Source organism: Myiozetetes cayanensis, unplaced genomic scaffold, assembly GCF_022539395.1.
Source record: "Myiozetetes cayanensis isolate MyiCay16 unplaced genomic scaffold, myiCay2020 scf5-8, whole genome shotgun sequence".
In the NCBI taxonomy this organism is placed as follows: domain Eukaryota; kingdom Metazoa; phylum Chordata; class Aves; order Passeriformes; family Tyrannidae; genus Myiozetetes; species Myiozetetes cayanensis.
In genome coordinates this window covers 2,030,130-2,056,065 of record NW_026087742.1, presented here as the reverse complement: position 1 = coordinate 2,056,065, position 25,936 = coordinate 2,030,130, and the positions used below count along the sequence as shown (strand labels likewise).

The window sequence follows — 25,936 nt, the reverse complement described above, 5'->3', positions numbered from 1 at the left end:
CAGCCTTTTACCACTCTCACTGTAAAATACTTTTTCCTTACATATATATATATATATATTTAATTTAAATCGATCCTCTTTTAGTTTTAAGCCATTCCCCCTTGTTCTATTGCAACAAATTCCCAGGAGAAGACACTACAAACCCCTGTCACTCACAGTGAGGGATGGTCAGCATCCAGTAGGAAGTTCTCCAGAGGTCACCAGCAGCAAGCATTTGTTTCCCTGAAAAAAAGAAACAAACAAACAAACAAATGAGTCAAGAGGAGGAGTTTATGTTGCAGTCTCAAAAACCTCTGCAAATTACTGTATATTGTATTCTACCACGTGTAAGAACTCAGACAAGCAATAAAATGCTGCCTTTCACGGGTAATGCAAGATCTGGGACACAATCCCATGACTCCTCCAGGGAGATAAAACATTGTTTTGAACTACAGCCAAGTTCCTCACTCTCACATCTCTAAAAAGTGCAAGTCAATGCCATGAGAAACACAGACTGTGGTTTCCCAATTCATCTCTGAAGTCTTTATGTCTTAAAGGATACACTGGGCCACTGCTGCCTTTCCCAAAGGAATTATTTGTGCACTCAGAGCTCACCTGTGACGCTTCTCTGGTGGATTTATGAAAGCTCATGGTGTGCTACAAACAAAAGGAACCATGAGGGCTGATGTTCCAAGTTGCTTTATTTGGCTTCTTTTCAGCAAGGGGAATATAGAAAACAAGACAACATAACAGCAGAGCATGAAACTTCAGACAAAGAATAACCAAGCAAGGAACGTGACACAAACAATACTGGTAAAAAGATAAAATGCACTGGTTTGATTTACTGAAGTTATTTCCAAATCTGAAATAAAGCTCAGCTGCTTCTTTAAATTCCTCTCAAAAGTTTTGTTCAATTTTCTTTTTTTTTTTTTTTAAAAGAGAAAAAAAATACCCCAAAACATCTTATAAAAAAGCACTGAAGTCCCACTTTGTGTACAGAAAAGAAGCAAAATACAAACCAAGACTACAAAAAAAAAGCTCAGATTGCAACAAAGCATTTCTGGAATCTCAAACAAGTAGGTAAAAAAAAAAAAAGGACCAATTGATGTATTGGGTGGGGAAGAGTTACTTTTTATTTAGAAAAAGTAAAATATATAAATAAATAATCCATGTTGCACTTACAATAGTAAATAACATCCCTCACACTCCCACTAATACACTGAGACACAAACACACACAGAGTTTTGCCACTGCTCTGGAAACAACAAAACACTGGTTCTAACACTGAGTCCCAAATTTTGCAATTCCTCTGTAGATGCTGCAGGCTGACAGTCTGTACTCTTGGTAAACACAGGACACAAAAAGCACAAGACAAAAAAAGGCACTTGGGAAATACAATACACTCAGAGAGATGGAGTATTTCAGGTGCACAAATAAACACTGATCAAACCCAAAAGATGGTGCTGGCAGTGATCCCAATATAGTGACACTCAGACAGAAGGAAAACCTAAAACATTTAACTCATCAGCTGAATAAAAAACCACCAGAGGACCCCCTTAAGTCCTTCCATCTATCCTGTCAGTAAAAGGGGCCACTAAATGTACACCTCGAGGTAGGCTTGGTTTTAGCAACCCAGGGGCTGTCAGGGTTTAAGAACTGTACAGAAAATGAACTCTATCCCAACTCAAACAGGTCAAATAAACCACAATACTTATATATATGATATAAATTACATGTAATGCTTCTTTCCCAACTGCTGCTTTCTTTAACCTGTCACCTGCTTGGAGTCCCATTGCTCTTCCCCAGTAATTCTGACGAATTCAGGTTGGTTTGAGTTCCTGTGGCCTCGAGTCCTGTGGTTTTTGGGTCCAGAAGGTGTTTTTGGAGAGAGAGTTAAGCAATACTGCCTTTGGCACAGTGACACATTCACTGAGGAAAAGGAGCTGGAATAGCCGGGTAAGAGAAGGAAAACCAGACCGCGGGAAGAGGGCGATGAACTCGAAGTTGCTGCAAGTGAAACTGCAGACAGAGGTTGGCAAAAATTAAACTCTTCTCTACTACAGGAGCAATCAAGAGCACTGCAAGAGGATCCCCAGAGGGCCTGCAGAGCTTCCATTTGTGGACATTTTCAAATCTCAGCTGGAAGAAGGCAAATCTGTTTTTCACAGCAGCAGTACCGTGAGTGGCACGAGCAGAGATGGTTTTGGCACAGCAGAGGGGAGGATTAAGTGGTCCCTCTGATCCTACTTTTTAAGATGAAGGGTCCAGACTGGATAAAAAACACATTGTGTTAGTCATTTCAGTGATAATTCAGTGTTTAGGTAGGGCAGGGTAGGTATCTTCTCCTTTTTTTGGTTGCTTCTTTCCAGCCAGTCAAGTCATTATTTCTCTAATATTGACTTTGTGTTGCTGACCTCTGATGATCTGGAAGGGGAATGGCAATCCTCAAGGATCCTAGAAAACAAAGGAAAAAAAAAAACAGGGAAAGGAATGAATTGTGGCCACTGTGTTGCTGCCTCAAGAGCAAGAGGGGAAAGAAATGCACAGTGGGGAAAGTGGGGAACAACAGTCACAAAACTGCCCTTTGGTGAATAACTGTAGGACCTTCCCTGTTTGTTTGTTTTTCATGTCTGGAAGTCACACACACTGCAGAATTCAGGTTAAGACAGTGAGATAAGAAAGACACAGAACCCTGAAAGAATTTGTAAACTGTGAAAAGCAAACTGACTTTCCTGGTTGGTAAAACACCAGGATAAAAGCAGTAAGGTTTTATATGGAGCATATAAATAGTTTGATATTTTAGAATGTCATTCTGGTGTCTGAGATCCAATTTATAACACTACCATCACATGGATTTGGAGACAGTGACCAAATATATGGCACCTTTGTTTTTCATGGAGAAGAGTATAAAAGAGGCTTCCATCTCCTTGTCTAATAACCCTTCATACAGCCAGAGTATTTTGCAGAGTGTTCTGGAATTGAGTATATCAATAATTCTTGCCAAGGAATTGAAACAGCGAGGTTCATTCATTCATTTATCACAGGAGTGCTGTTTTCCCTCCCTTTCAGCTGCATTTCATTTTCTGGTTATATACAAAAGCACAAATATGATGGACAGGATGGAAATGCTGTTGGTCCCCCATAGCAAAAGCCATCTGGTTGGCAAAGAAACAGCTTTTTAGCAGCACAGAGTTCAACACTTCTTCTTCAGATGGGCAGGACAACCTCTGGGATGTTTCCTACAACCACCATCGTCACCTTGTCTGCAACAAACAGGATTTATTTCATCCTGAACAGAAAATTAAGTGACCTACTAGGGAGCAGGCGCTGTCTGGAAGCAGTGGATGATGAAACCCAAAACCACCTACACTTGGGTTGCAAAATATTTACGTCTGTGGGAAACCTGACGGGCAGCTGACAGCAGAATTACCTCTGTGCTGACATTTTTGTGAGGAGGGTTGTTTTGTTTGTAATTTTTTTTAGTTCCCCCCTCATTAGTTCTGTTTTGGTCTGTTTGGCTACAATATTTTTACACTGTGGTTTTTGAGGGGGGTGGGTTAGTGGTTTGTCTGGATTTTTGTTTGTTTTCTGTTCTTTTTTTGGGTGTGGGTGGTGTTAAGAAGGGTAAAGCAATGAGGTTGTTGTGTATTCACTGCATGTTTTTTTGCCATTTTTCTGGGAATTAAAAATAGGATAAATATATAAACCTCCTACTCATGATAAAGCCACACTTGAGAGGAAACCAAGAAACTTTAAAATGAGCCTCCCCAGCTGGGACATGACTCCCAAACACCCATTACTTTGTGAGCAGGGCAAGTTAGATCCATCTGCCTCATGAAAGAGGGAGTTAAGGCCTGAGTTTATCATCTGAAAGTCTGGTATTTAGTCTGTCTTTTCTGGAAAAAGTACTCTGAAAAGTCTCCTAAAACCAACCAGCTCTGTTGTTCTCAACTACCAAGTCTCCTCAAGAATAGTAAATCCAGATGTATGTCAAAGCAAATCCACTGAAAAAACAAGTCAAGTCATAAGATAAAATAAGAATCGCCACAATTCTAAGCCAAAACTTTGAAACAAAGCCTTTCCCAAACTGAATAAACACAAGAGAATACTGCTATAGTGGCTCTTCCAGAATTAATTGCTATTTTTACTATAAACACAGCAATGGAAAGTGTCTCTAAGCTCTTGTTTATGTCAAGTTGTCCAAATAATTGGAATTTCCTGCACAAGACTTATTTCCCAGCCTTTCAGGACACCAAAATTTGGGTTTCTGGTACCTGGGTATTACAGCTGATCAGCCAAATTGCTGTTTGCCACTTAACAAACCCAAATCTATACTATTTGTAGCAACTTCAAAAAACAAAACAAAACAACAACAACAACAAAAAACACAACAAAACCCAAAACAAAACAAAACCAACCAAACAAACAAAAACCACAAAAAACCAAAACCACACCAATCAGGGCACCTTAAATCCCTATTCAGGGTATCAAGTGATCTCCAGCTGGTGACAAAAAGGTATTTTCAACTTGTTTTATAGTGCTTCTGTAAAATATGAAGCACACTGAGGTTCAGTATTTCTTTGAAATGCAGTTGCTTGTATTCAAACACAGAATAATTAAGGCTGGAAAAGACCTCCGAGATCATCATGTCCACCCTTTGACAAAAGGCATAAAATGCTGCTCGCATCTGACTTCCAGAAAATTTCCACTTGAAGGAAAACCTGAAGGTTTTGGGTTTTAAACAGCAAAAAAACACCCCCATAAAATTCTTATGCTGGATGCTGGCACTTTCCGCAGAACGGAATTTTTTCATCTGACATAATCTCTTTTTTTACAACTCTTCAAGTGTTGTTCTTCCAGCTTTCTTAGGTCATATCAGATCTATTCGTCAACAAGCCTCATGTTTTTCTAACCTGTTGCCATCACTTTTTTTTTTAAACAGAAACGTACTATTTGACTATTTATTAACCTTTCCACATGGCAAAACCTGTATAAGCTGCCCAAGAGGTATCAACATACCAATGCTTAAAAAATCAACACAAACCAAAGAAATCATTCTGGTTTTTCTATGCATTGGTGAAACAGCCCTTGCTGGGCCACTGCAAGTCACCACAAGCCTCCTGGAAAATAAAAACAAGCACGTGTGGAATTTTATCCCCTCACAGACGTCCTGAGAACTAACTATAAAGCTTTTTAATTGGCCAGGCTGAAATAAGAGTATCCTGCAAGCCTGGGAGTAAGCAACTGATGTCATGGACAGCGCTCTCAGGTTGAGAGTGTAAAGGAGAGTTAAGTCACAGGAATTTATTCAAAACAAAGCTCACAAGGCTTTGTTTTGCTTCAGCCCAGGCTCTTGGCTTATTAATTGACCTCTTTACCTTGGAGTAAACAAGCTCTATTGGTTGAGTCAAGAAGGAAATCGTAACTTCTTTATAAGAGTAACACGAAGAAAGGCTGGAGAGGGGGATTTTGCCTGCTGATTCCTCGCAGCTCACTGCGTTTGCACCGAGTGAGAGGCACAGCTAAATTGGCCTCTGCTTCTCACAGATGGAGACACGAGTTTTCCATCTGCACTCGCCACAAAGGCCACTCGGTTTGTCCCCAAACGAGTGACTTTTTGCCAGCCGTAGTGAGGACACTTCACATGGGAAGTGTCTCTCTTTAAGGGAGAACACCCAAGGGAGGGGGTGGGACATCAAATCTCAACCCCAGCCCTTCACCTGATTCTACCACTAAAAGGGAAGGAAATGACCAACAGAAAAGCAAGGAAAAAAAAAACAACCATACTCTCAAGAGCAGCAGCAGCTTGGTCAGAGAAGTGTCCCCAGCCAGCCAGATAAAGAGCTGTTGTTTTACTCCATGGGCAGCTTGACCAGACTATAAAGGCAGTGCTTGTCATCTGGTGCAGGATAAAGAGCAGCATTAAAGTCCAGTCAGACTGACGTTTCTCCTGCCAGTGCTCTTTGCTCTCTGTTGTGAGGGTACAAAAAGCCCTTCCAAAAAAGTACGTGCGTGGGCACTGCCCCTCATTCCAACCCAATGTGAGCACAGTAAAGCATAAAACCAGAAAAGGGCTTTCTGCAGGGTGTTACTTCCTTTGAGGGGAGTCAACTGCAACTTGAAAAAGCATAAAAATATGTCACAGATAATTAGGGAAAACCAAAAAAAACCTAACAAATCACCACAAAACCAGACAAGGAGCCATAGCTAAGGAGGGTTAGGGGATTTCCTCATTACAATATGGTGTTTGTGGAGTGGTAACACACTGGAAATATAGTGTTTAAAATTGCTGCAGTTCCACAGGTATTCTAAGGATTCCCAGGGAAATGACAGTTATAATTATATGCAAGAGAAATATTAAGTAACCCCTAGGAACAGGCATAAGAAGAGCACCCTGGGTATAAAAAAATAATTTAAAAAAAAACCCACACAGATTGTGATAGTGATCAAACTGCACCACTCTGGGAGTTTTTACAGCAAACTAATTGACGAGGACTTCAGGAAACAAATGTACATTAGGAAGATGGACTACACATTGCTTTAATCAGGAATTCCTTCCTTCACTGTGTGAAGGAAGAGGATCAGCTGGCCAAAAGCTGCTCTGGTTAAAGTAATGCTGCCCCTATAAGATTGATAAAAAACTAGACTACAAGCTCACTGCAGAAGTCACATCCTGGAACTTGCTACTCAAAACCCACGATAAAAGGGAAGGAACACAAACAATTCACTCAAGTCCTGCTTTTCACAAAAAAAGTCACTCAAATCCTGCTTTTGTTGATAAACTTTGATATAAACGCATACCTCTGCTCATCTAATGTACACAAACAACTCTAATTGTTTATGGGATCAATGTAAAGCTCTCATTTTACAATTAAAACTTATCTTGGGGTGGGAGAAGTGTCCATTTCTTCTCTGTGAAGGTTTTTGCAGTAGCAGATTTACTGGATCAACCCCTCCTGACAGTGGACACTGTAGGTTTAAGTTCACAACAGACAGATCTGCTATTTCTGGAAACATTTCTTTGCTTTACATCACATTATCATCAGGAAGCAAGTATCTAAACACTCAGGAACTGAGTTAATGTGTGCAGTAGAATTTAAAGCCAGACAGAGCATTTTGATTTGGCTGAACACCAGTGAAATTACCACTGGCCATCAAATTTCTGTCATTTCTTAAAGTCCCCCCACTCCCCTGATTTATTTATTTTTATCATGTTGTTCGTAAAAATGGTGCTGTGACCAGTAGAAAACTTTTCCCCCTGAGGGAAAACCACTGGAAAACTTTTCCCCCCGAGGAAAAACCACTGCTTCCCACACGTCAGGGACTCACCACTTCAACACCTCCGGCATATTTTCTTCCTCCAGAAGAGCAAACACACAGCCACGACAACGATTACAATCCCAGCAATGATCACCAGCCAAAGCAATGAGGGCCCCTCTTCTGCAGAAACAAAACAAAAGACACACCAAACAAAGCTGGTTTATAAAGAAAATAAGCAAAGAGAGGCAAGAGGATGTCTGGTTAGTCACAAGCTCTGATATTGTGAAAGGTATTGCTGAAACACATGAAAGCAGAGAGTTGAATTTATGAATCCTCATCTAGCTAGATGGAACTATTCATTGGAATTTCTCATCCTCTAAAATGTTAAGACTGCTAAAATAACAAGCTGTCAGCTGATTCTTCGTTCTCCTAGCAAGAAAAACCAGTCTTAGCTTCCTGCTTTCTGAGACACATATTTTCTTTTCAAAAGGCCAAAACAAAAGAATACTGAAATTCAGACAGGAGAAAGATTTAGCATGCTTTTTTCAATTAGTTTAATTCAGAATTAAGAACTGGATTTGAAGGGTTTTAAGTTTTAGAGAGAAAATATTAAAAGCCAGATCTTGCTCTGTACTATTATTCCCGTAGCAGTCACTTCTTGAGCATCTAATTTCAGAATTAACCCACATTTATGTGCTGCTTTTCCTGTCCTCCTAATTTATCAGTGGTCTCCCCTTTAAGGTTCTGGATTTGGAGACACATGAAGTCAATGCTTCTGTATGAGATAAAAATGGTAATTCAGCTCTAAATGTTTCTCTTTCTCATCTGTAGAACTGAGGAGAAAGTCTTTCCCAGCAGAGCAGAATGTTGGAAGAAGAAATAAAAAAATACTACAAGGTATTCAGATGTTACATCTATGTATTTAAGACATCTGCACAAACCCAACACAAGCATCTTCAGCTGGCTGCCTCCCTGTATGCCTGGAAATACTATTCCTTCCTCACCATGACTATTCCTTCCTTCCTGCATCTCTAGTGCCAAGTCCTTCTCCTGTGCTCTCCCAGAAATCAATAAAGTTATGTTGATTTACACAGGCTGCGGCTCTGCTGCTCTTCTAAACTTATAAATTAAAAATACAGGGTTAAAACACAACAAAAACACGTGTTAAGTTGAACCCAAACTTTTGGTTCAGAGATAGTTTATTACGAACTTCCAAACTTCCACTTCTGTGGTCATCAAGCAACCCATGGAGTTTTTACTTCATCTGGACAGATAGCAGGTGATATATTTTTAGGTTGTTAAATTGTGAAGGCCTGTGTGAAAAATTGAAGTTTGACCTTCTGCAAAACCCACAGTGCCTCTAAAACCCACAGTTTGGCTTTTCCCCCTCTCTTGGATAGGACTCCAGTATGTCACTGTCTCCAAGAGAGCAACAAATGCAAATAGGATTTCATTTCTTAATTCTTGACACACACACACACACCTCACTCCCTCCTCTTCCCAGCAGACTCCTACCCAAACACAGAGGCCAAGACAACACTAACAAGGTGCTTGCACTGTTCACCCACCTCCGTTAATTTTCACAGGCAGTTCCCTCGTCTCGTTGGTGTTGTTCACTCTGCAGATCAAGCCCTGTGCCCCGATCCTCTGAGGGTTGTGGACTTGCAGTGTGCTGGTGATGGACACCACCCCACTGGCGTGACTGACCACCTCCTGTGTAGGAGCAGAATCGAACAGGTTGTTCCAGGTGATGGTGGGCTCTGGGAAGCCAACAGCGCTACAGACGGCTACCAAGTGACCTTCAGAGATGTTGTAGTGGACAGATGCATTGAGACCTTCCAACACACAAATGAGACAGTCCATCACCACAATGAGCTCCTGGTCACAGGCAGTAACAGCAGCCTTAACCATCATGAACCAGAGCAAAGCTTGCTGCATTCACACTGAGCCCAAAGAAGTGCTCACCGAGGTCAGGTTCCCTCCAGGACTCAAAACTCCTCCCCCCTATACACAAGTTATATACCCCAAACATTTCACTTAATCTGAAATCCAGGTATTAAAATAATCCCTTCAGTAAAACCATTTCTTTGTCTCATCTGCTACTCAAGGAGTAACAACCAAGAGCCCAGCCCACCACAAGAGTCTTGAATGTGACCCCCAGAGTCTTGCTCACAGCAGGAATGCCCTGTTGCTACATCCTGTTCCACCAAGGGATGCTCCTGCTCCTGAATCTGCTCCAGGACATACTGTGGGTGACAAAACACCTCTTATTCCACTCAGAAACACATCCCTGCAGGGAACCTCACCAAAGACGCTCAGGCAGGTACGTCCAGAGACGGAGCCCGAGGGGAAAGTGTTGAAGAGGCACAGGTAACATCCTGAATCATCCATGGTGGCGTCCCAAAAAGTGATGCTGGTCTCGTTGAGTTCCAGGCTTGTGAAATTCATTCGGCCTTGATAGGACTTGTGAATCTTCAGTCCTTTCAGTTTACTGTATGTAGCTATGTTCTTATGGGACTTCTCAGAGCCCTTTTGCCACGTCACTTGCACGACATCCATGGGTTCTGTCAGGGCACAGCTCAGAGGTGCGTTGTCACCCACCCTCACTTGGATTTCTTCAGCCTGGGGAACAACTGCAGTGACATAAAATAGTCACAGGGGCAGATATGACACATATTCAGAAGTCTAAGACACAACAACTCCTTCAATACATTCTTCCACCAAAAAACTCTTCTCTTGAGTACTCCTAAAAATCACTGATGTTGATTTACATTGCCTGAGGCTCTGGTTTTCTTCTAAACTGTTTAAATGCAAAAAGACTTAGCCTATTTCTGTACCCATCCCTGCAGACTTCCTTCTCCACTGTCACTAAATCAGCTCCTGTCTTCCCATTCAGCACATACCCAATTTTTGTTTCCCAGGAGGAAGATTGAGTTGCACCAGGGAATTACACACCAAGCCTTTCTCAGAGGAGTAAATGTGGCTTAAGAAGAGTTTCTGGACCACATAGTTTAAGAGCTCACAGCACATTCGAGATGGAGAGAAAGAAAAAAAACAGAGTTTCATTCCTTAGGGAGGGCTCCACGATTGGACACTGAACTCAGGTGAACAGTAGTGTCCAGTGTCATCATAGTTATGGGGTGCTGCTCGTCTCTTGCCATCTCTAAATGCTGCTTCTGGGAGGTTTTATATCACACCTGCCAGCTCCATATCTCTGCCTCAGCTTGTATGTAATAGCATCAGCAATCTGCATTTCAGCTACTTTTATCTCTTACTCTGACTGCTGGAGCCTCAGGAATCTGAAACCAGTTCCCAAACAGTTTTCAAGCAGATTGCAGGAAATTCAACTTACCCTTTGCCCTTCCAAGCCCAGAACACGCCAGGCACAAAACCAGAAACGGGAAAGTCATTTTGGAAGAGGAAATCTGCCTCACCTGAAGGAAGACAAGGAGAGATGAGTGACTCAATGACAGACCACCTTCTGGTGATATCACGCCATCAGGGTGCAAAAATTAACAGTAGGTTTGTCATGTGAGAAAAAAAAATCTGTAGGTAGGCAGCAAGATTTGACAGGTCTCATTGCCCTGTTCCCTCAGCTGATATTGCCACAACACAGCTGATTGCAGACCTACCTGAAGCTGGCATTATATCCAAGTGGAAACATTAGTTTGCACAGAGTAGCTCTGTAACACATTCCACCCACTGCTGAGATTTTTGTCAATGCCTGCAAAAGCAGCTGGTGAATCTCAGAAGCATCTTGTGTCAAGAACATAAGGAAATCCCAGCCTTTTAAGGATTTTCACAACAGGCAAAAAACCAGAAGGGAGAATCGACTGCAAAGCATCTTTATGTTGTACAGGTTAAAAAAGGAGGGCTGATGAATGAATAAATGAATGACAGGAGGAAGAAAAAAAGTATTTAAAACAAATTCCCAGTGCACACAATGCTTACACTGACAACCAGCAGCCTGCCTTGGCATTTTAAACACACCGTGCTAAAACAAGCCCTGATACAACTCTGCAGTTACCAAGCACAGAGATCAAAGTTCTGAGGTGTAAAATCAGGAAACAAGGGTCCATCAGCCACAAGCCTAATTAATAGCTTGCCAGATAATACAGTGTAGCCAGATATTTAAGCAACAAGAAATTCAGACAGATATTCCTAAAAGCAAGCAGAAATCAAGGGCCAGCATGGCCAGCAGAAAATATCGAGGTCAAGAAGTGTTTATAAAGCAGTGAAAGACGCGCCACACCTGCAGGCAAGCAGAGTTTTCAACTCCAGCCTTCTATGTGTCACCGCTTTGGGGCACCTCTTAAAGCCCTTAATGCACCATCACGCACAGATGGGGTAGGTAAAAGGCTTCACACGATGAAGAACAAGGCTATACCGTGTAGCTATATATGGGGTACCAAAGGAAAAAAAGAAAGTCCTTAGGGTCACACGTCCAATAATTTAAAAATAATAATAAAAAAAAGACACATACAAAAAAAAACCCCACTCACAAACTCCCTACAAATAACAAAAACAACAACAAAAACCAAACAAACAAACAAAACCCACAAGATATCAGAAGAAAGGGGAGAAAGGCGTTCAAGACTCTGTCTGGGGGCAAGCAAAGCGCGAATCTTTCCATCCTTCACTGTGCCCTCCCTTCCCAATCCGCCCTTCGGGGGGCTCTCCCCAGACCACCTCCCGTGCCCCCTGCGCCTTCCAAACTGCTCCTCCACCGCTTCCCTCTCCGAACGCTTCCAGAAAGCTTTCAACTTTGAAGAGGCTCCCCCGGGGGAATCCTCTCCGGTGCCACCGGGGCGATGCCAGGCTGAGCCTCCCCATCCCGCCCCGCACCGATACCCAGAGCCCCCCGCTCCCCGAAACACACCTCGGAGCCGGGAATGCCAGCCGGGAATGAGAGCCAGGAAGGCGGCCAGAGGGATGGGTACTGGCGGGAAAGCGCCTGGCTGCAGGAGGGGGAGATGGAAGGGAGTGCCCGGCACTCTCCCCGTCCTTCCCCCGCCTCGTCCCAGCGGTGGGATCGCGGTATTCCCGATGGAGCGGGGAGCGGTGACGCGTCCCGGTAGAGCTCCTTACTCACCCAGCGCAGCCTCGAGGGTTATGAATAAAAGCAAATTACAAGTTTGACTTGGAAGTCTAAAAAAAAAACCAAAAACAAACACAACGAAAAAAACCCCCAAGAATTCCTCTTGCTTAAAGCAGGAAACGTCCTAAAAGTGAGTGAGTGATCCACAGGGACAGCACTGAGTCGGTTCCAGCAGCTCTCCAGGATGGATAATCGCGCTGCTGCTGCTGCTGGAAATCAGTAGTGTAAACCTGAACTTAAGAAAAAAATTTAGGGGTTCACTCCCGTGTACAGCAGAGAAATTCCTTCTGTGTTCAAAGCACTTCCTTCCCCGGCTTCTGTTCAGGGGTGCTGTCATAAAACACTCAAACTGGAACCCAATAGCAGAACATAACGTAATAATGACAACAAGTGATAATAGTTTATAATAACGGCCAAGAGTGGTGATGTTCACCAGCCATATACGGCACTTTAAATAATGAGTGTTCCAAAAAGTATTTGGGATTTTTTTTTCAGACCAGATCCCTTTCTGGATCTTATTTATTGGAAGGCTTCACTGGAAGTCACACAACAACGTACCAAGCTTTTGCTAAACCTGGTAAATTATTTCTTTCTTAATTACCACAAAAATAATAAGAACTGCGGGTCACCAACTCAGCAATAGTCAACAACAAAATGTTGTTAATACACCAAGACTCCACCTCTTCTCTGAACCCTCATCCTAGATAAACAAACAACACCTGTTTTTTTGGAATCCTTATCCCAGATAAACACCACTTTTTTTTTTTTTTCCTGATTTTAGTCTCTAGGAAATTACCAGGGGGAAAAAAACAGTGAAAGAAAGGGACTTATTGAAAGGGAAAGTCATTTTATTACACAAGTTGATTTCATACCCAGTTTTGTACTCGCAAGCTGTGGGCACTGAAGGGGTCTGGCCTGGATCTTTCAAGTTCCTCTTCATGGGTGATAAAAAAAGTTAACTCTGTAACCTCTTATATCATTGGGAGTGGTCTTTTTCTGCTACCTTCCTGTTGGGTGGAGAGGAAAAGGGGCAGCAGGAGCAGCACAGGGCCATCTCTGCCATCTTCCTGTTGTTAACAGCACAGAATCCTCCACTGACAAGTTGTCTCTGTTGTAGTTTTATCGGGCTTGACAGAAGCCACCCATTTCCCAACGTGATTAATTAGAAGCAGCATCCTCAGCAGGCAATACAGAGCATTCAGTGTCTGCTGTTTCCTTAGCTGTTCATACCTGCTTGTTTATACTTCCATAAACACACATGTTTATGTGCTGTTCATACCAGATGCAATATTTATCTTACACAGCCTTGGAAGGTCTGCTGATTTAAACCATCGTTGCTCACGGGAACGTCAAAATTTCAAGCCCCTGCCAAAATTAACTGACAAAAGATGCCCAGGTAGTGGCCAGGAGCCCACATAAGCCTAGAAACACTTTCTTATTTAAGATATAGATATGTGGGAATATTTGGGGCGCTGCTCCTAAACCGTCCTAAGGAACAGGGTGGTGTTTGAACCTTCCCCGAAGTCATCCCGGGCTCACCCTGTGTCAACTTTGCCTGTTCCTCTGCTCTCAGTACCTTTCTCACCTGTGAAAACAGAAAGCCCCTGCTGCCCCAAACAGGTCTAAACTGTTCCTGGAGTCCGGAGCTCACCTGCCTTCACTGGAGTTGAGGGGATTTCAGAGGGAATCCCAGAGAACCATACATTTTAAAGTAAATTTACCCAAAAGTGCACTTTGCCATCAAAGCAACAAAAGAAGTGAAGTCCAAGGGACATCTCCCTGTTTTTATTTAATAAAAATTAAAAGGTCATTTGGGGAAATTTAGGGCTATTTTATAGTAACTCTCACCTACTGAGGTGGAAGAGTTCTGTATTTAGACAAGTGTTGCTGCTTCTTGAATGGGCTGGAGAAGCCTCAAGAAGAAAGAAGAAAATTCTTTGGAGGAACGGGAGCAAACCAGAGCTGAGCAGGGAAAGGACAGTACTGAGGCAGTAGGTGAAGACCAGAGGCAACCTTAGGGCAGACAAAGGAAAATGGAAAGTGCTCTGGGCAGACCAGCAATAGCAGAAGACTCAAAATCTTTTCCTATTCAGAGGAGAACAAGACACAAAAATCCCCTTCTGACCCATTATCTACTCTCATGTCAACTGTTTCTTTTTACGGGGACATGGCTCAGCTCAGCTCAGCAATCAAAGTTCTACAAAAGTTCTTTGAACATTACCTTCTCTGGAGCTTGGGGTGGCCAAGGTGGCACAGACTCTCTGGAAAGACAGGGCCTTTGAAGTCAGGGAGAAGGAGAGAAAGCAGAGCAACCTCTTGTCCTAAATTCTAGAGAGTTCTTTGCTCCTCTCCTTTTATTTATTCACCTGTAATACATCCTGCACGCTGGTGGAAGAGGCAATCTGAAATTCCTTATGTCAGGAATTAGGTCTATTCTTTTTTCTTTTTTTTTTCCCCCTCTGCCTTCTGGGTGGACACACTCTCCTATCTTTCCCTTTCTGGTTTAATTTCATCTGGCTTAATGACCTCTTTTAAGCAGGGCCATTTAAGCCACTAACCAGTGACACCTGTGCAGATTTAGGGCAAAGGATATGATACAGCTGATCCAAGCTGCCATTAATTAAGAGGGAAAGAAAAAAAAGGATGGCTAAGAGTCAGTCACACAAATTCCAATGAAAGCATTTGGGTTGGCTTTCCACCTCTAGAACAGCAGTGTAAAATGGAAGACACCTGAATTTAAACTTTGCTGAAAAAGCAGGTTTGGTATTAAACGGATTTAACATCAGTGGGTGTTGCCTGGACATTTTCTCTGTACAATTTCCATTTCCATGAAAAGCAGTGAGTAGTTAAACTCACTCATCTCTTCTTTTGTTGTGCTTATACAAATGCAGTGTTGGCTTCCAATCAGAGCCACAACTGAAGATCACGCACACCCCATTAAAAAAAAAAAACCCACAGATAATTTCACTGAAAAAAAAATATTAATAAGCATTTATTCTCAGGAAACTCTTGTTTGAGGAATGCCGAGCTGAAGATCTCTTTGCAACCTGCAACACGACGGATTTCAAGACAATCTGAATCAGCACGTGATTTTCAGGATGCAAGGAGTGGTTGTCTTGCAAATGCCGAGCAACTCTTGGTTAAAACATCACTCGAGACTGAGCTCTAAAGGTCCCTCTAGCACTGCACCTGCTTTTACCCATCCCCAGCGTGGAGAACAGACTTGGGAACACCCACATTCCCTGCCCTGCTCCTTTGCAAGAGCTCTTTCTCCGGGAGAGCGAGGAAGCACTGACACCCAGTGCCCGGTTCCTTCTGTCGGTGCATTCCACCACCTCCTCTCCCAGAGACCACGGTCTGTGCGTGCTGCAGGAAGATGCTCACAGAATCATCTCCTCCTGGAACAGCTTTGGATACTGTGGTTGTCACTTCTGGAGACCTGGAGTTGGGTTGCTGGACAGCAAAAACGCTGTTAGAAAGCCCAGAGAGAGAAAACACACAGCGCTGGTGAGTTATTATTTCAATGAAAGACTCGCTTGGAGGAGTTTTCCCGTCCGCGGATGATCTCTCCCACTAGAGGGAACTCTGAGGCCACCAAAGACAGGGCTCTGTGCTGAGGATGCAGCGCGACCCGAGCTGTGAGAGGAGCCTTCGCAAAATACATCGGGGGCACATCTCCGTCACACCTCGTGTAGCGACACAAAGAGCTGGAGGGGGACTTTTCCAGCTCCAGTCCTTAAAAACATAACTTCTTTAAAAAAAAAAAAAATTACTTCGTATTTTAACTTGGTATACAAGTAAAAAACAAGTACCCTAAAAAAAAAAAAAGGTACAAAAAAACCCCCCACAACAACAAAAATCCGAAAAAAACCCACCAAAACCACAAACAAAACCCCAAATAAACAAACAAACAAAAACCACAAACAAACCGAAATAAAACAAAAACCACCACAAAACAAAACAAAAGAAAACCCCAACAAACAAACCAGCCCCAAACAAGTCAAAAAGGGCTTGGTATAGCTCTGTGGGTCTCGCCCCACCAACAGCACGGGTTCTTCTGCCCGATTTTTTCTGAGACATCAAAGAGCATCCCAGGACATGTCACCCCCTCACCGGTTTGTCTGACCTGATCCTTGCTGGTGCTCATCCACTCGTTCCTGGTGCTGCCCCAGGCACACACAGGCCCTGCCCCTGGTCCAGGCTGGTGCCTGGCACTTGGCTTCCCCACACACACACGTGCACTGCAGCTGAGGCACCCACCAGGCAGGAAAAGATTTGGGAATGGAGCTCATTGGGAAGATGGTGAGTGGTGGAAGGTTGCCCCTGCAGCTTCTCAGCATCCCTGTGGTGGCAGCTTCTGTTTGTACTGGTTTTGAATGGGTGGCACAGCATGACTGAGCCCATGCGTTCAGGGGGAGCTGCTTCTCCAGGAAGGCTGGCAGTGCTCCGTGGGAATCCCGTGGGAATGCTGGGGAGGAGCGGGGTGTTGACTTGGGAAGGGCCCACTGCTCTCCCATCAAGTGTCCTGAGCCAGGCTCACCCCAGGAATGTTTCTTTGCAGCCTGTGGGAGACAGGGGTGATGATGGGGAGAGTTAATCTTGGGAATGCTGAGGTCAGTTTTGGGCCTTTCACTCCAAGAAGGACTTGGAGGGGCTGGAACATGTCCAGGGAAGGGAACGGAGCTGGGAAGGGGCTGGAGCAGCAGGAGCAGCTGAGGGAGCTGGGGGGCTCAGCCTGGAGAAAAGGAGGCTCAGGGGGGACCTTCTGGCTCTGCAACTCCCTGACAGGAGGGGGGAGCCGGGGTGGGGTTCGGGCTCTGCTCCCAGGGAACAAGGGACAGGAGGAGAGGGAATGTCCAGGTTGTGCCAGGGAAGGTTCAAGTTGGATGTGAAGGAAAATTTCTTCATGGAAAGGGCTGTCCAGCATCCCTGCACTGCTGCAGAGGATCTTCCCCTGGATTCCAGAGGATGCCAGACAACGATCTTCCAAGTTGCAGCAGGGACAAGAGAAACAAAAGTGCCTTAAATCAAAGAACGTGACCCATTTGGAAGCTCTGCAGGAATTGCCACACAGAGTCAGTTCCTCGAAGTTCTCCATGCCTCTTTTCCTCCGTTTTCTGAGTCACCTCCCTCGCCCCAGGCTACCGTCAGATGCTTTAGGTAAAGACGTGAGAAACCAAACCAGTTATGTTCGGGAGTGAAAAGTGTTTATTTTGCCCCTGTCGATGTTCTGTCGGTCTGAGGCTGCCCCCTCCAGCCCCTCTGCGAGGCTGGCTGGATGCATCCCTGTGGCGGCAGAGGGAGCACTGCATCCCGGCCGCTCTTCTCCAGAGGATGCTCGGCACAAACCCCTCCTTCTTCCCTGAGGCAGGAGTGGTGTTCGCTGCTTCACAGCTCCTGCTCCTGCCTAACACACAGAAGTCATTTTACAAGCTTTTTATTAAAAATAAAATTAAAAAAAAAAAAAAAAAAAAAAAAGGAGGGGGGGAAATGCAGCATTCAGACCTTTCCAGTACCAAATTTCCCTGTTCCACACAACTTCGGGATGAACTGGGGTGAAAGGCCCAGAGCAAAGGGGCCCATCACATCTCCTTTCTGCAGATGGATGTGCCTGCAGAGCACACACACAGGGGCTGTTTAACACCCAGAGGGGAGGGTTAAAAATAACCAGGTCTGTGTTTGGTTTCTGGTTGGTAAAGGACAGGCGTTGATAACTGAGGGGCTTGGTGGCCATAGGCAGCTTCCTGGGGGTCCTGAGGGTGAGCAGGAGGTGCTGAAATTCCCCCAAGTGAAACAGCAGCTCTGGAGGGAGCTTGTGCCCCAAGGAGGATGTGGCAAGCTGGATCAGTGCCTACTCCAGAGGGATAAGGGTGGGAAGAGGTGATAAATCTGAGCTCCTCTCTGCTTGCTGGCTTGGGGCTGATGCCTTGGATGTGTGCTCATGAGCAGGACTGGAATTGTGGTGTGGTTTTCACTCCAAATTTAGAAAAGATCCCGCCCTCTGCATTTGTTGGTTGTGATGGAACCCATGAATCAGAGGGCTGAGACTGTGGGAATGCTGAGGAAAGCTGTTCCTGCCCTTCCTTTGGGATGAGAGCAGAGGTTTCTCCAGTGACTCTGAGCTGCACGTTACAAACTGCTTTAAAAGCAGGAGTATTTAGGGTGTTGTGCTCCTGAGAAAGCCAAGTAGATCATTGCCAGAGCCAGAGGGTGCAGGATCAGGCCTTCCCAAGGCTGCCAAGGGCAGCTGCAGAATTTCAGAAGCCATTTACCTAAAGCCATTTCCAAATCCCAGCGGTCCCTGCTGCATCCCTCCCACCTGCCAGCCTGTTCCCTGTCCTCATGCTCTGCCTTCAGGACAAAGCTCTTCTGCCTGCTGTGACCCCAGAGCTGATTAAAAAACACCATTCCAGCCCAAAAGGCACCGGCCCCTCCCCGGTGGTGACAGCACCGTCAGCTGGAGGGACGTCCTTGCTCCTTGCCTGGGGCATTCCTGGCAATCCAGGGCTCTGTGAGGGAAGGGAAAGGCTGCGAGTTGCTGTGTCATTAGCAGGTAACCCAAGAGGCCCCGAGAACAAACAGGGTGTTCAGGAATAATGAAACAAAAGATGTGCTGAAGGGTGTGCACGGGAGCCTGCCGGGATGGAAGGATGCTCTGGATTCATCCCCCGTCTCACTGCAAAAACCGGGAGCAGAAAAGCAACCTGGAATATCGTGGGAGCCCTGGGCTGTTTCTAGGCGATGTGGGATAAACTGTATGTGGTAAAATCGCCATGGAAACGCTGCCCAGACCGGGTTCTGCGGCAGCTCTGTGATCACGGGGCTGATCCAGCTTGTTGTGGGCGAGGATTTGGCTGTGGAACCAGATCCCTGAGGATGCTGATGGCAGGGGACAGAGGTTTTTAATTCTGAGGTTGGCTTAGCCCTTCTTCTGGGCTGATCCCACAGCATGGGCAGCAGGTCAGAGGAGGGGATTCTGCCCCTCTGCCCCCTCAGATGAGACCCCCCTGCAGAGCTGCCTCCAGCCCTGGGGAACAGCACAGGGAGGACGTGGAGCTGATGGAGGGAGTCCAGAGGAGGCACCAAGATGATCAGAGGGATGGAGCAGCTCTGCTGGGAGGAAAGGCTGGGAGATTGGGATTGTTCAGCCTGGAGAAAAGGCAGCTTTGGGGAAACCCAATTATCCCTTCCAGGACCTGCAGGGAGCCTGCAAGAAAGATGGAGAGAAACAGGGGACCAGAGTGACAGGACAAGGGGGAATGGCTTCCCACTGCCAAAGGGCAGAGTTAGATGGGATATTGGGAAGGGATTCTTCCCTGTGAGGGTGGCGAGGCCCTGGCACAGGTTGCCCAGAGAAGCTGTGGCTGCCCCATCCATGGAAGTGACCAAGTCCAGGTTGGACGGTGCTTGGAGCAACGCAGGACAATGGGAGGTGTCCCTGCCCAAGGCAGGAGGGTGAAACTAGAACGAGGTTATCCAACCAAATGGGGAACTCTGGGTTTGATCCCAGCAGGCAGAGAGCAGGGCTTTTTCCTGGAATGTGGAGCAATGCTCACACACAGTCACACCCAGTCCTGAGTGGGTGCTCCCGCTCCTTTTGGCTCGGGAGAAGTCATTCCCTCCAGCTGAGCCCTGCCGCGGTCCCTGTTGGCCCTGGCAGCTCTCAGCAGCCTGGCAGCACTTTTCCTCCCAGCCTGGCTCGTATCCACGGCTGGCAGCGTGGCCTCTCCCGTGGTTTTTGGTCCTTGGGTCGTTTCCTGCTGCTCAGTTTGCTCTGGGCGTGCTGTGCCTCACTCAGGAGAAACGCTGCACGAGGCCGAACAATTAGAAACGCTGGCTTTCCTTCACTCCCAGATTAATCTCCTATTTTCTGGCTTCCTTCCACGGCCGTGAGGACTAGAAATGTTGCTGTTAGCAGTAGATGGAAAGAGATGTTTGTGCTGGCAGACAGTGAGCGTGGGGAGGCCCCTGCAATCCCTCCCGTGTGCCTGGGGGAGCCGTGTTGTGCCTCACAGCCCGGCCATGCCAGCAGATGGGACTCTGTTTGACTTTTCCTGGAGCGGGATGATCAGCTTCAAAAATTCCTCAGGAGGCTGATTAACCCTCAGATGCACTGGACTCAGTTGCCATCTCGCACGAGGTCGGTGTTTCCTCCAGGCCAACGCGGCAAATCTCCGTCAGCACGATCTGAGCCGTATCAACATCATCTCTTTACATGATTGCCCTGCTCTGGAGCTGCTCAGGCTGCCTCAGAGACAGCTCTCCAAAGCCTCCTCACAGGGAGATGTTTGGAAGCTAATATCATCACTTCCCAGCGCTGGTGAGATCCCAAGGAATTTCCAACCCTCCGCACCGCAGTTATTCCTGGTAAAGAAACAACTGCTGAGGATTTTTATCCTCTGTGAGGCTGCTTGGCCTGTTCTCCGGGGTAATAATCAAGGAGGAGCACTGGCATCTGAGGGAAGGATGATTCTCCCATCTGGATATCCTAAGGGAAGATCCTGCTTTTAATTCCGGTTCCGTAGCTGAGCGCTGATAACGCAGGGTGAGTGGCCGGAGTGAAACCACCTTGTGAGGTTCAAGGTTTCACAGACAGAAAGATGCTCAGATGGCAAAAAAACCCTCCACCCTTCAGGATATTTTAAAGCTTTCCTTGGGGGAAAACATATTAAAAAAAAAAAAAAAAAAAAAAAGGCAAGAATTGAAGGATTTGAAGGATGAATTTTTATTTTAACAACATCTCTTATGGCCTTTCCAAACTTTTTTGTAGGAAATGCTCTTTGGACAGGTGTTTAACACAGTCATTATCCTCTTTTTTGGAGGGGGAAACTAAGGTTTTAAAGGCTGGAGCTCCTGTTATCCTGGCTCTGGCCTTCTCTCTTTGAAAACAAAACAGAGAAGGAGAAAAGAGCAGCAAAGGCATGGAAAGCACTGAGATGTGGAGAAACTTGCCAGGGACGTGGTTTCATGGGAGTGCTGGGCTCAGGGTGGTGTCAGTGCTGCCACCAGATGTACGAGAAGGAATTATTACACCTGATTTCCTCACTCTATCAGTGTCCAGATTCTTCTCCTTCTCTGTATCAGAAACAGGGATATAAGGGGACTTAAAAGAAAGTTCTGACTTAGGGTGACCTACTTCCTTCTTCTTATCTTTGTCTTCTGTTGACTTCTATCAGTAATTTACTGTAACAGACCAATCAAAAGGTTTATCCCCCCCCCACACCCAGCCAGACCTCTGGACTGGAGGGTTTGTTTGTGTGTGCAGACAGGAGAGAGTTCCCTTCAGGGCATGGACTCTGAGAACTCTGAAGAGGAGAGATGTTATATTGAGCTTTCTAAGCTATGGTGGATCATTCCCTTCTATATTTACAGTTTTCAGCACTTTGCTGTGCTTTGGGTACCCCAGAAGTGTCCAGGTCAGACAGAGCTTGGAGCAACCTGTGATAGTGGAAGGTGTCCCTGGCAGGGACCTGGAACTGGGTGAGCTTTAAGTTCCCTTCCAAGCCAAAGCGTTCTGTGATTCCAGGATTCTGTCTCTCTGCAGTGCCTGCTGTCACTATGGCAACTGCTGCGAGGATGTGAGGCTGGTGAGGATGCTCTGTGGGATGGGGATGCTGTCTGGGATGAGGATGCTGCCTGGGATGAGGATGCTGTCTCACATAGGGATGCTCTGTGGGATGGGGATGCTGTCTGGGATGAGGATGCTGTCTCCCATAGGGATGCTCTGTGGGATGGGGATGCTGCCTGGGATGAGGATGCTCAGCAGGATATGGTCACCCCGCCCCTACTGCTCCGGGCCAGGCAATCCAATTAGCGCCGATGTAGCCAAGGGAGGGGAGTTGCGGGCTATGATGCTCTTTCTAATGGCAGTGGAAGTGCTCCTGAAGCCCATATGGAAGCGCTTTAGAGCAAGGAGCTCATCCCGCGGGGCAGCACCGCGTCCATTATCCACTCAGAGGGAACAGATAATGCTCTGGGCAGCCCGACGGGCGCAAGCAGGGAGAGTTTTAGCATTCCCTCGGATCCATCACCGAGGCCTCAGGCACTGCCTGTTCGGCAGGGCAGCGACGGACACACGGCCCGTTGTTTTCCACATCAGGCAGGGGGCGGGACTCGAACTCCCGGCCCCTCCGCCCTGCCCGTCCTTCCCTTCTCCCTGAGGCGCCGCGCGGCGCGGGGGCCGATGGGAGTTGTAGTTTCTTCTCACCCAACACCCCTTTCTCTCCGCGGCTCCTCGGCCGCCTATGGACTACATTTCCCATGGTGCCCCGCGGGGAGGGGCGTGTGCGGGGCTGTGTCTCGGGGGCGGCACCGGGAGGAGGAGGAGGAGGAGGAGGAGGAGGGTGGAGGAGGCGGTCGCACCTCTTTAATCGCGGATAAAAACCACCCTCGCGAGTACCCTCCTAGCGCTCATCTCCTACGCTTTCTGCCTCTATATTCTCCCCGCCCCGCGCGATGCGCGTTGCCGCCGCGGGCGTGACGAAGTGAAGAAGAGGTTTTGTTTTTTTTTTTTTTCCTCGTTTTCCTCGACCATGGGCGACTGCGGAGCCCCCGGGGACGTGAATTCCAACGTGCTGGTGGCCCGCAGCACCGGGGACGCGCAGCTGGACAAGGCGGTGTGGCAGTGGCTGAGCTGGGACAAGGTGGGTGACCGGGGGGAGACCCTCCCAACAATCCACCCCCTCCCTCCTCCTCCTCCTCCTCCCCGGGGGCTCCCCCACCTTTCCCGGGGGTGATGTGTGCGCCGTCGGGAATTGCGTCTCCATCCCATCCTGCCCGCGGTTTGATCACTTCTCCCTCCCTGCCGCTGGAAAACAAACAAACAAACAAACAAATAAACCCTCTGGATCCGGCCAGATCCCTGCCTGCGGAATTCCTCACCTGCGAGACGGGGAAGGTGATGCTGCGCCCATCGCGGGGCTGGCTCATCCCTAAGGATCAAGGTGGAACCCGGTGCCGGGGGCGGCTTAAAACGCGGAGCCCGTTTTTCCTCGCAATGCGTAATCCTGGTTTTGGTGTGTTTTTTTTTCTTTTTTTTTTTTTTTTTTCCTCAGCCTCCCAAATTTAACCCCCTCTCCCCAGGAAACAAATAGGCCGCCGAGGGTCCCAAATTCCGGCGCGTTCCCTTTCCCAGCTCCGACGTGGTGTTTCGAGAGCGCTGCGGGCTCGATTAATTCGGATCGAACCATCCGGAGCAATGAAAAACGAAGTGGTGCTGGAGGTTGTTTTTTTGCTCATCTCAGTGTTGAAAGGGTTATTTTAGGGTGTCTTTTTGCAGCGGGTTTGGTCGACCATTATACCCCGTGCTTTAAAAAACATCTTGGAGGAGGGTAAACTAACAGTACACCCCAGGGGTTTGGGCTTATGACTTATTTTTTCCCTATTTTTTTAATTTTGGGTTTCTGTCTCTTGATTCTTTTTGTTTGTTTGTTTGTTTTAAGTTTTGTTTCTTTAGTGGTAGCGATTTCCAGTGTGTTTATGGCGTTTCCCCCTTTAATTTCATCCTGCCAGGGATCAAAGCAGGAGGGGCTGAGAGCAGACCCCACCTGATGGCTCTGAGATGAGCTCTCCCCTCTCGGTTTTGCAGGAATTAACAGTTGCCATCTGCACCTTCTGCTCTGGGAACTGCTGCTGTGAAAATATCCGGGAATGGTGGCAGGGAAGGAGTGGAGAAGGGGAATGGCATTGCTGATCGTACGCTTGATAGCCCAGATTGAGCTCCAGCGAATATTTATATTTTTCTTTTTAGCTGACTTCTGGTTAGTGTTTTGCAAAGGTTTTTTGCTTGTTTGGATTTTCTAACTGATTATTGTGTGTTTTTCCTGTAAGGCAGAACTTCGAGTGGGGAAAAATATTTTGATTAAAAGCAGGGAAAGTGCAATATCGTTTCTAGAGCTCCTTGCAAGGCCATAATTAGGCAATAAAACACAAACTGCGGAGTCAGTTCGACTGCACCTGTTTGCCCTGCTCCCCTAGCTGATAATCATTAAATATCCTGTAAGGAACTTGGAGAATTGGAGCTACTTAAGAGATTTCCAAGAGAGCTGCTGGGAGATTTGACAACTCAAAATCGCCTGGGGAGGGTGTAAACAAACCGGGTGAAGGTGTTTTGGGATGGGAAGGCAAAGAGACTCCTGGAAATAGGGCATGAGAGGGGTTATTGGTCCAATGGCCTTGTATTTCGTGGGAAATGAGGCCTTGGAGGTTTATTGCTTATCTAGCTTTACGAGGAGCTTTCTGTGCCTCCCTCCCTTCCCACTCCCAGCTCTTTGAGCTTCCTGGACTTTTTTTTTTTTTTTTTTTACCTTGCCACCTCTGATCAAGGGAAAATCTATGCACCACATTCCCAGCTGCGGGAGGCTTTTTGTCCTGGGGTTTTGATTGAAAGTTGCTCGCTGTAATTAATTAATTGTCAGGGCCGTGCTCATCGTCATCGGGGATGTGCCCATGGAGGGTGGGGGGGGAAACCTGGCCCATGTGGTGATCCCTCCGCTTTCCTCCCCTTCTCCCCAGCATCCTGCACCTCCATTAATGCCGCTGGCGTTCTCCCTGCTTTTCCCACTCCCTCTCCTTAATTGCTGCGAGCGTTTGCTTTTTGTCTGGGAAGGCACAAAGCCTTTTGTTCGGGAACCTCTTTTGGTGAACTGCGCCAACAGCCAGTCATTGTTCGGGCTTCTTACGCTTTTAATTCACTTTCATCCGCTTCCTAATTGTCCTGGTGGACTTTCCAGTCCCCCGAAGGGGTCTGGGTTGTGGCCTTTGTTCCCAGACAGCTCCCGGGTGGTGGTGGATGTGCCTGGGAGAAGGGGATGCTTTGGCTTTTACAAAGGCACAGTTAGAACATCCCACGGTGGGGTGAAAAAACTGGAATTAGTCCTCCAGTTTGTGCAGGTCCTGTTCACTGCACTCATTTTATTGGACTAATTTTGCTCAGTTTTACTTCATTTTATTTCATGGACTCAGTGTCATTGTCTGAGGTGTAGCTTGGAGAGCTCCTTGCTTGCTCATAAGGTGGCTTGGTTAATATTGAGGTGCTTCTGGGGTGTCCCTCAGTGTTCTTTTAATTGTTGTGGCTTTTGAGGTGCCTTTCATCTGGAAATGGACTTCCAGGAACTTCCTCCAGTCATTTGACTTGGCAGTGTTTGTTCTTATTGAGATTTTTAAGTCAACTTTTTAAGAGTGAAAACGGGGAAAATCAAGTTTAGGAATAGGCCCCTGAAAAATTCATATTACCTGCACGTGTGCACTGCAAGTTCTGATGCTAAAACATAAAAGATAAAGTTATGAATTACTGAAGTAGCTGGTTTTGGGTAGACTGGGGCAGAATCCTGTTGGTACAACCAGTGTTAGTGGGAGCAACTTGGAATGGGGTGAGCTCTCAAATAACACAACTCTTGTGCTTTAGTACCTATTCTGAGACATTAAATTCGCTGAAATCCATCAGGATGGCCTTGGAACTTGCACTTTGTGGCATCGTTGTCTCTATTGGTTGATTTAAATCGAGTGATAAATAAACTGTGGCTGCAAGAAAGGGCATCCCTGGCCAGTGTTTCCACACCTGACTTTCAGGTATTAGAAACAAGACTTGAGCATTTAGGC

The 25,936-nt window shown here is 46.3% G+C and overlaps 2 protein-coding genes and 1 long non-coding RNA gene across 6 annotated transcripts in view; 1 reads left to right on the top strand and 2 right to left on the bottom strand.

Moving 5' to 3' along the window:
- Positions 1 to 1,087: 1,087 nt before the first annotated feature.
- Positions 1,088 to 12,643, bottom strand: LOC126649384 (OX-2 membrane glycoprotein-like). 4 transcript variants are annotated; one of them, XM_050333498.1, is made up of 7 exons: positions 12,332 to 12,643; positions 11,492 to 11,633; positions 10,592 to 10,673; positions 9,546 to 9,872; positions 8,808 to 9,074; positions 7,309 to 7,419; positions 1,088 to 2,433 (listed from the first exon to the last, which is right to left on the bottom strand). In XM_050333498.1, the coding sequence occupies exons 3-6, from the start codon at positions 10,647 to 10,649 to the stop codon at positions 7,313 to 7,315; spliced, it is 759 nt and encodes a 252-aa protein (XP_050189455.1). In that variant the 5' UTR covers positions 10,650 to 10,673; positions 11,492 to 11,633; positions 12,332 to 12,643; the 3' UTR covers positions 1,088 to 2,433; positions 7,309 to 7,312. The 4 variants fall into 4 exon arrangements, with proteins under 4 accessions (XP_050189455.1, XP_050189456.1, XP_050189454.1 ...); XM_050333499.1 differs by lacking the exon at positions 12,332 to 12,643 and adding an exon at positions 12,119 to 12,158; XM_050333497.1 differs by lacking the exon at positions 11,492 to 11,633.
- Positions 12,644 to 21,125: 8,482 nt separating this feature from the next.
- On the bottom strand, positions 21,126 to 23,296 carry LOC126649396 (uncharacterized). Its single transcript, XR_007631032.1, has 3 exons — positions 23,219 to 23,296; positions 23,059 to 23,144; positions 21,126 to 21,412 (listed from the first exon to the last, which is right to left on the bottom strand). It is a non-coding gene; the product is annotated as an uncharacterized LOC126649396 (long non-coding RNA).
- The window catches only part of PGM2L1 (phosphoglucomutase 2 like 1), a 26,474-nt gene continuing 23,224 nt past the window's right edge, over positions 22,687 to 25,936 (top strand). Inside the window, exon 1 of the mRNA XM_050333469.1 lies at positions 22,687 to 22,980. Coding sequence (XP_050189426.1) covers positions 22,870 to 22,980 — 111 coding nt within the window. The 5' untranslated portion in view covers positions 22,687 to 22,869. The remainder of the gene's footprint in view (positions 22,981 to 25,936) is intronic.

Excerpts from the sequence above, each read along its gene's own strand:
- LOC126649384 (XM_050333498.1), bottom strand. The coding sequence starts at position 10,649 with ATGACTTTCCCGTTTCTGGTTTTGTGCCTGGCGTGTTCTGGGCTTGGA. Across the intron at positions 9,075-9,545 it reads TACCTGCCTGAGCGTCTTTG|GTCTCAATGCATCTGTCCAC; the intron begins GTGAGGTTCCCT and ends GTGTGTTGGAAG. Across the intron at positions 7,420-8,807 it reads GCCTGTGAAAATTAACGGAG|AAGAGGGGCCCTCATTGCTT; the intron begins GTGGGTGAACAG and ends TTGTTTCTGCAG.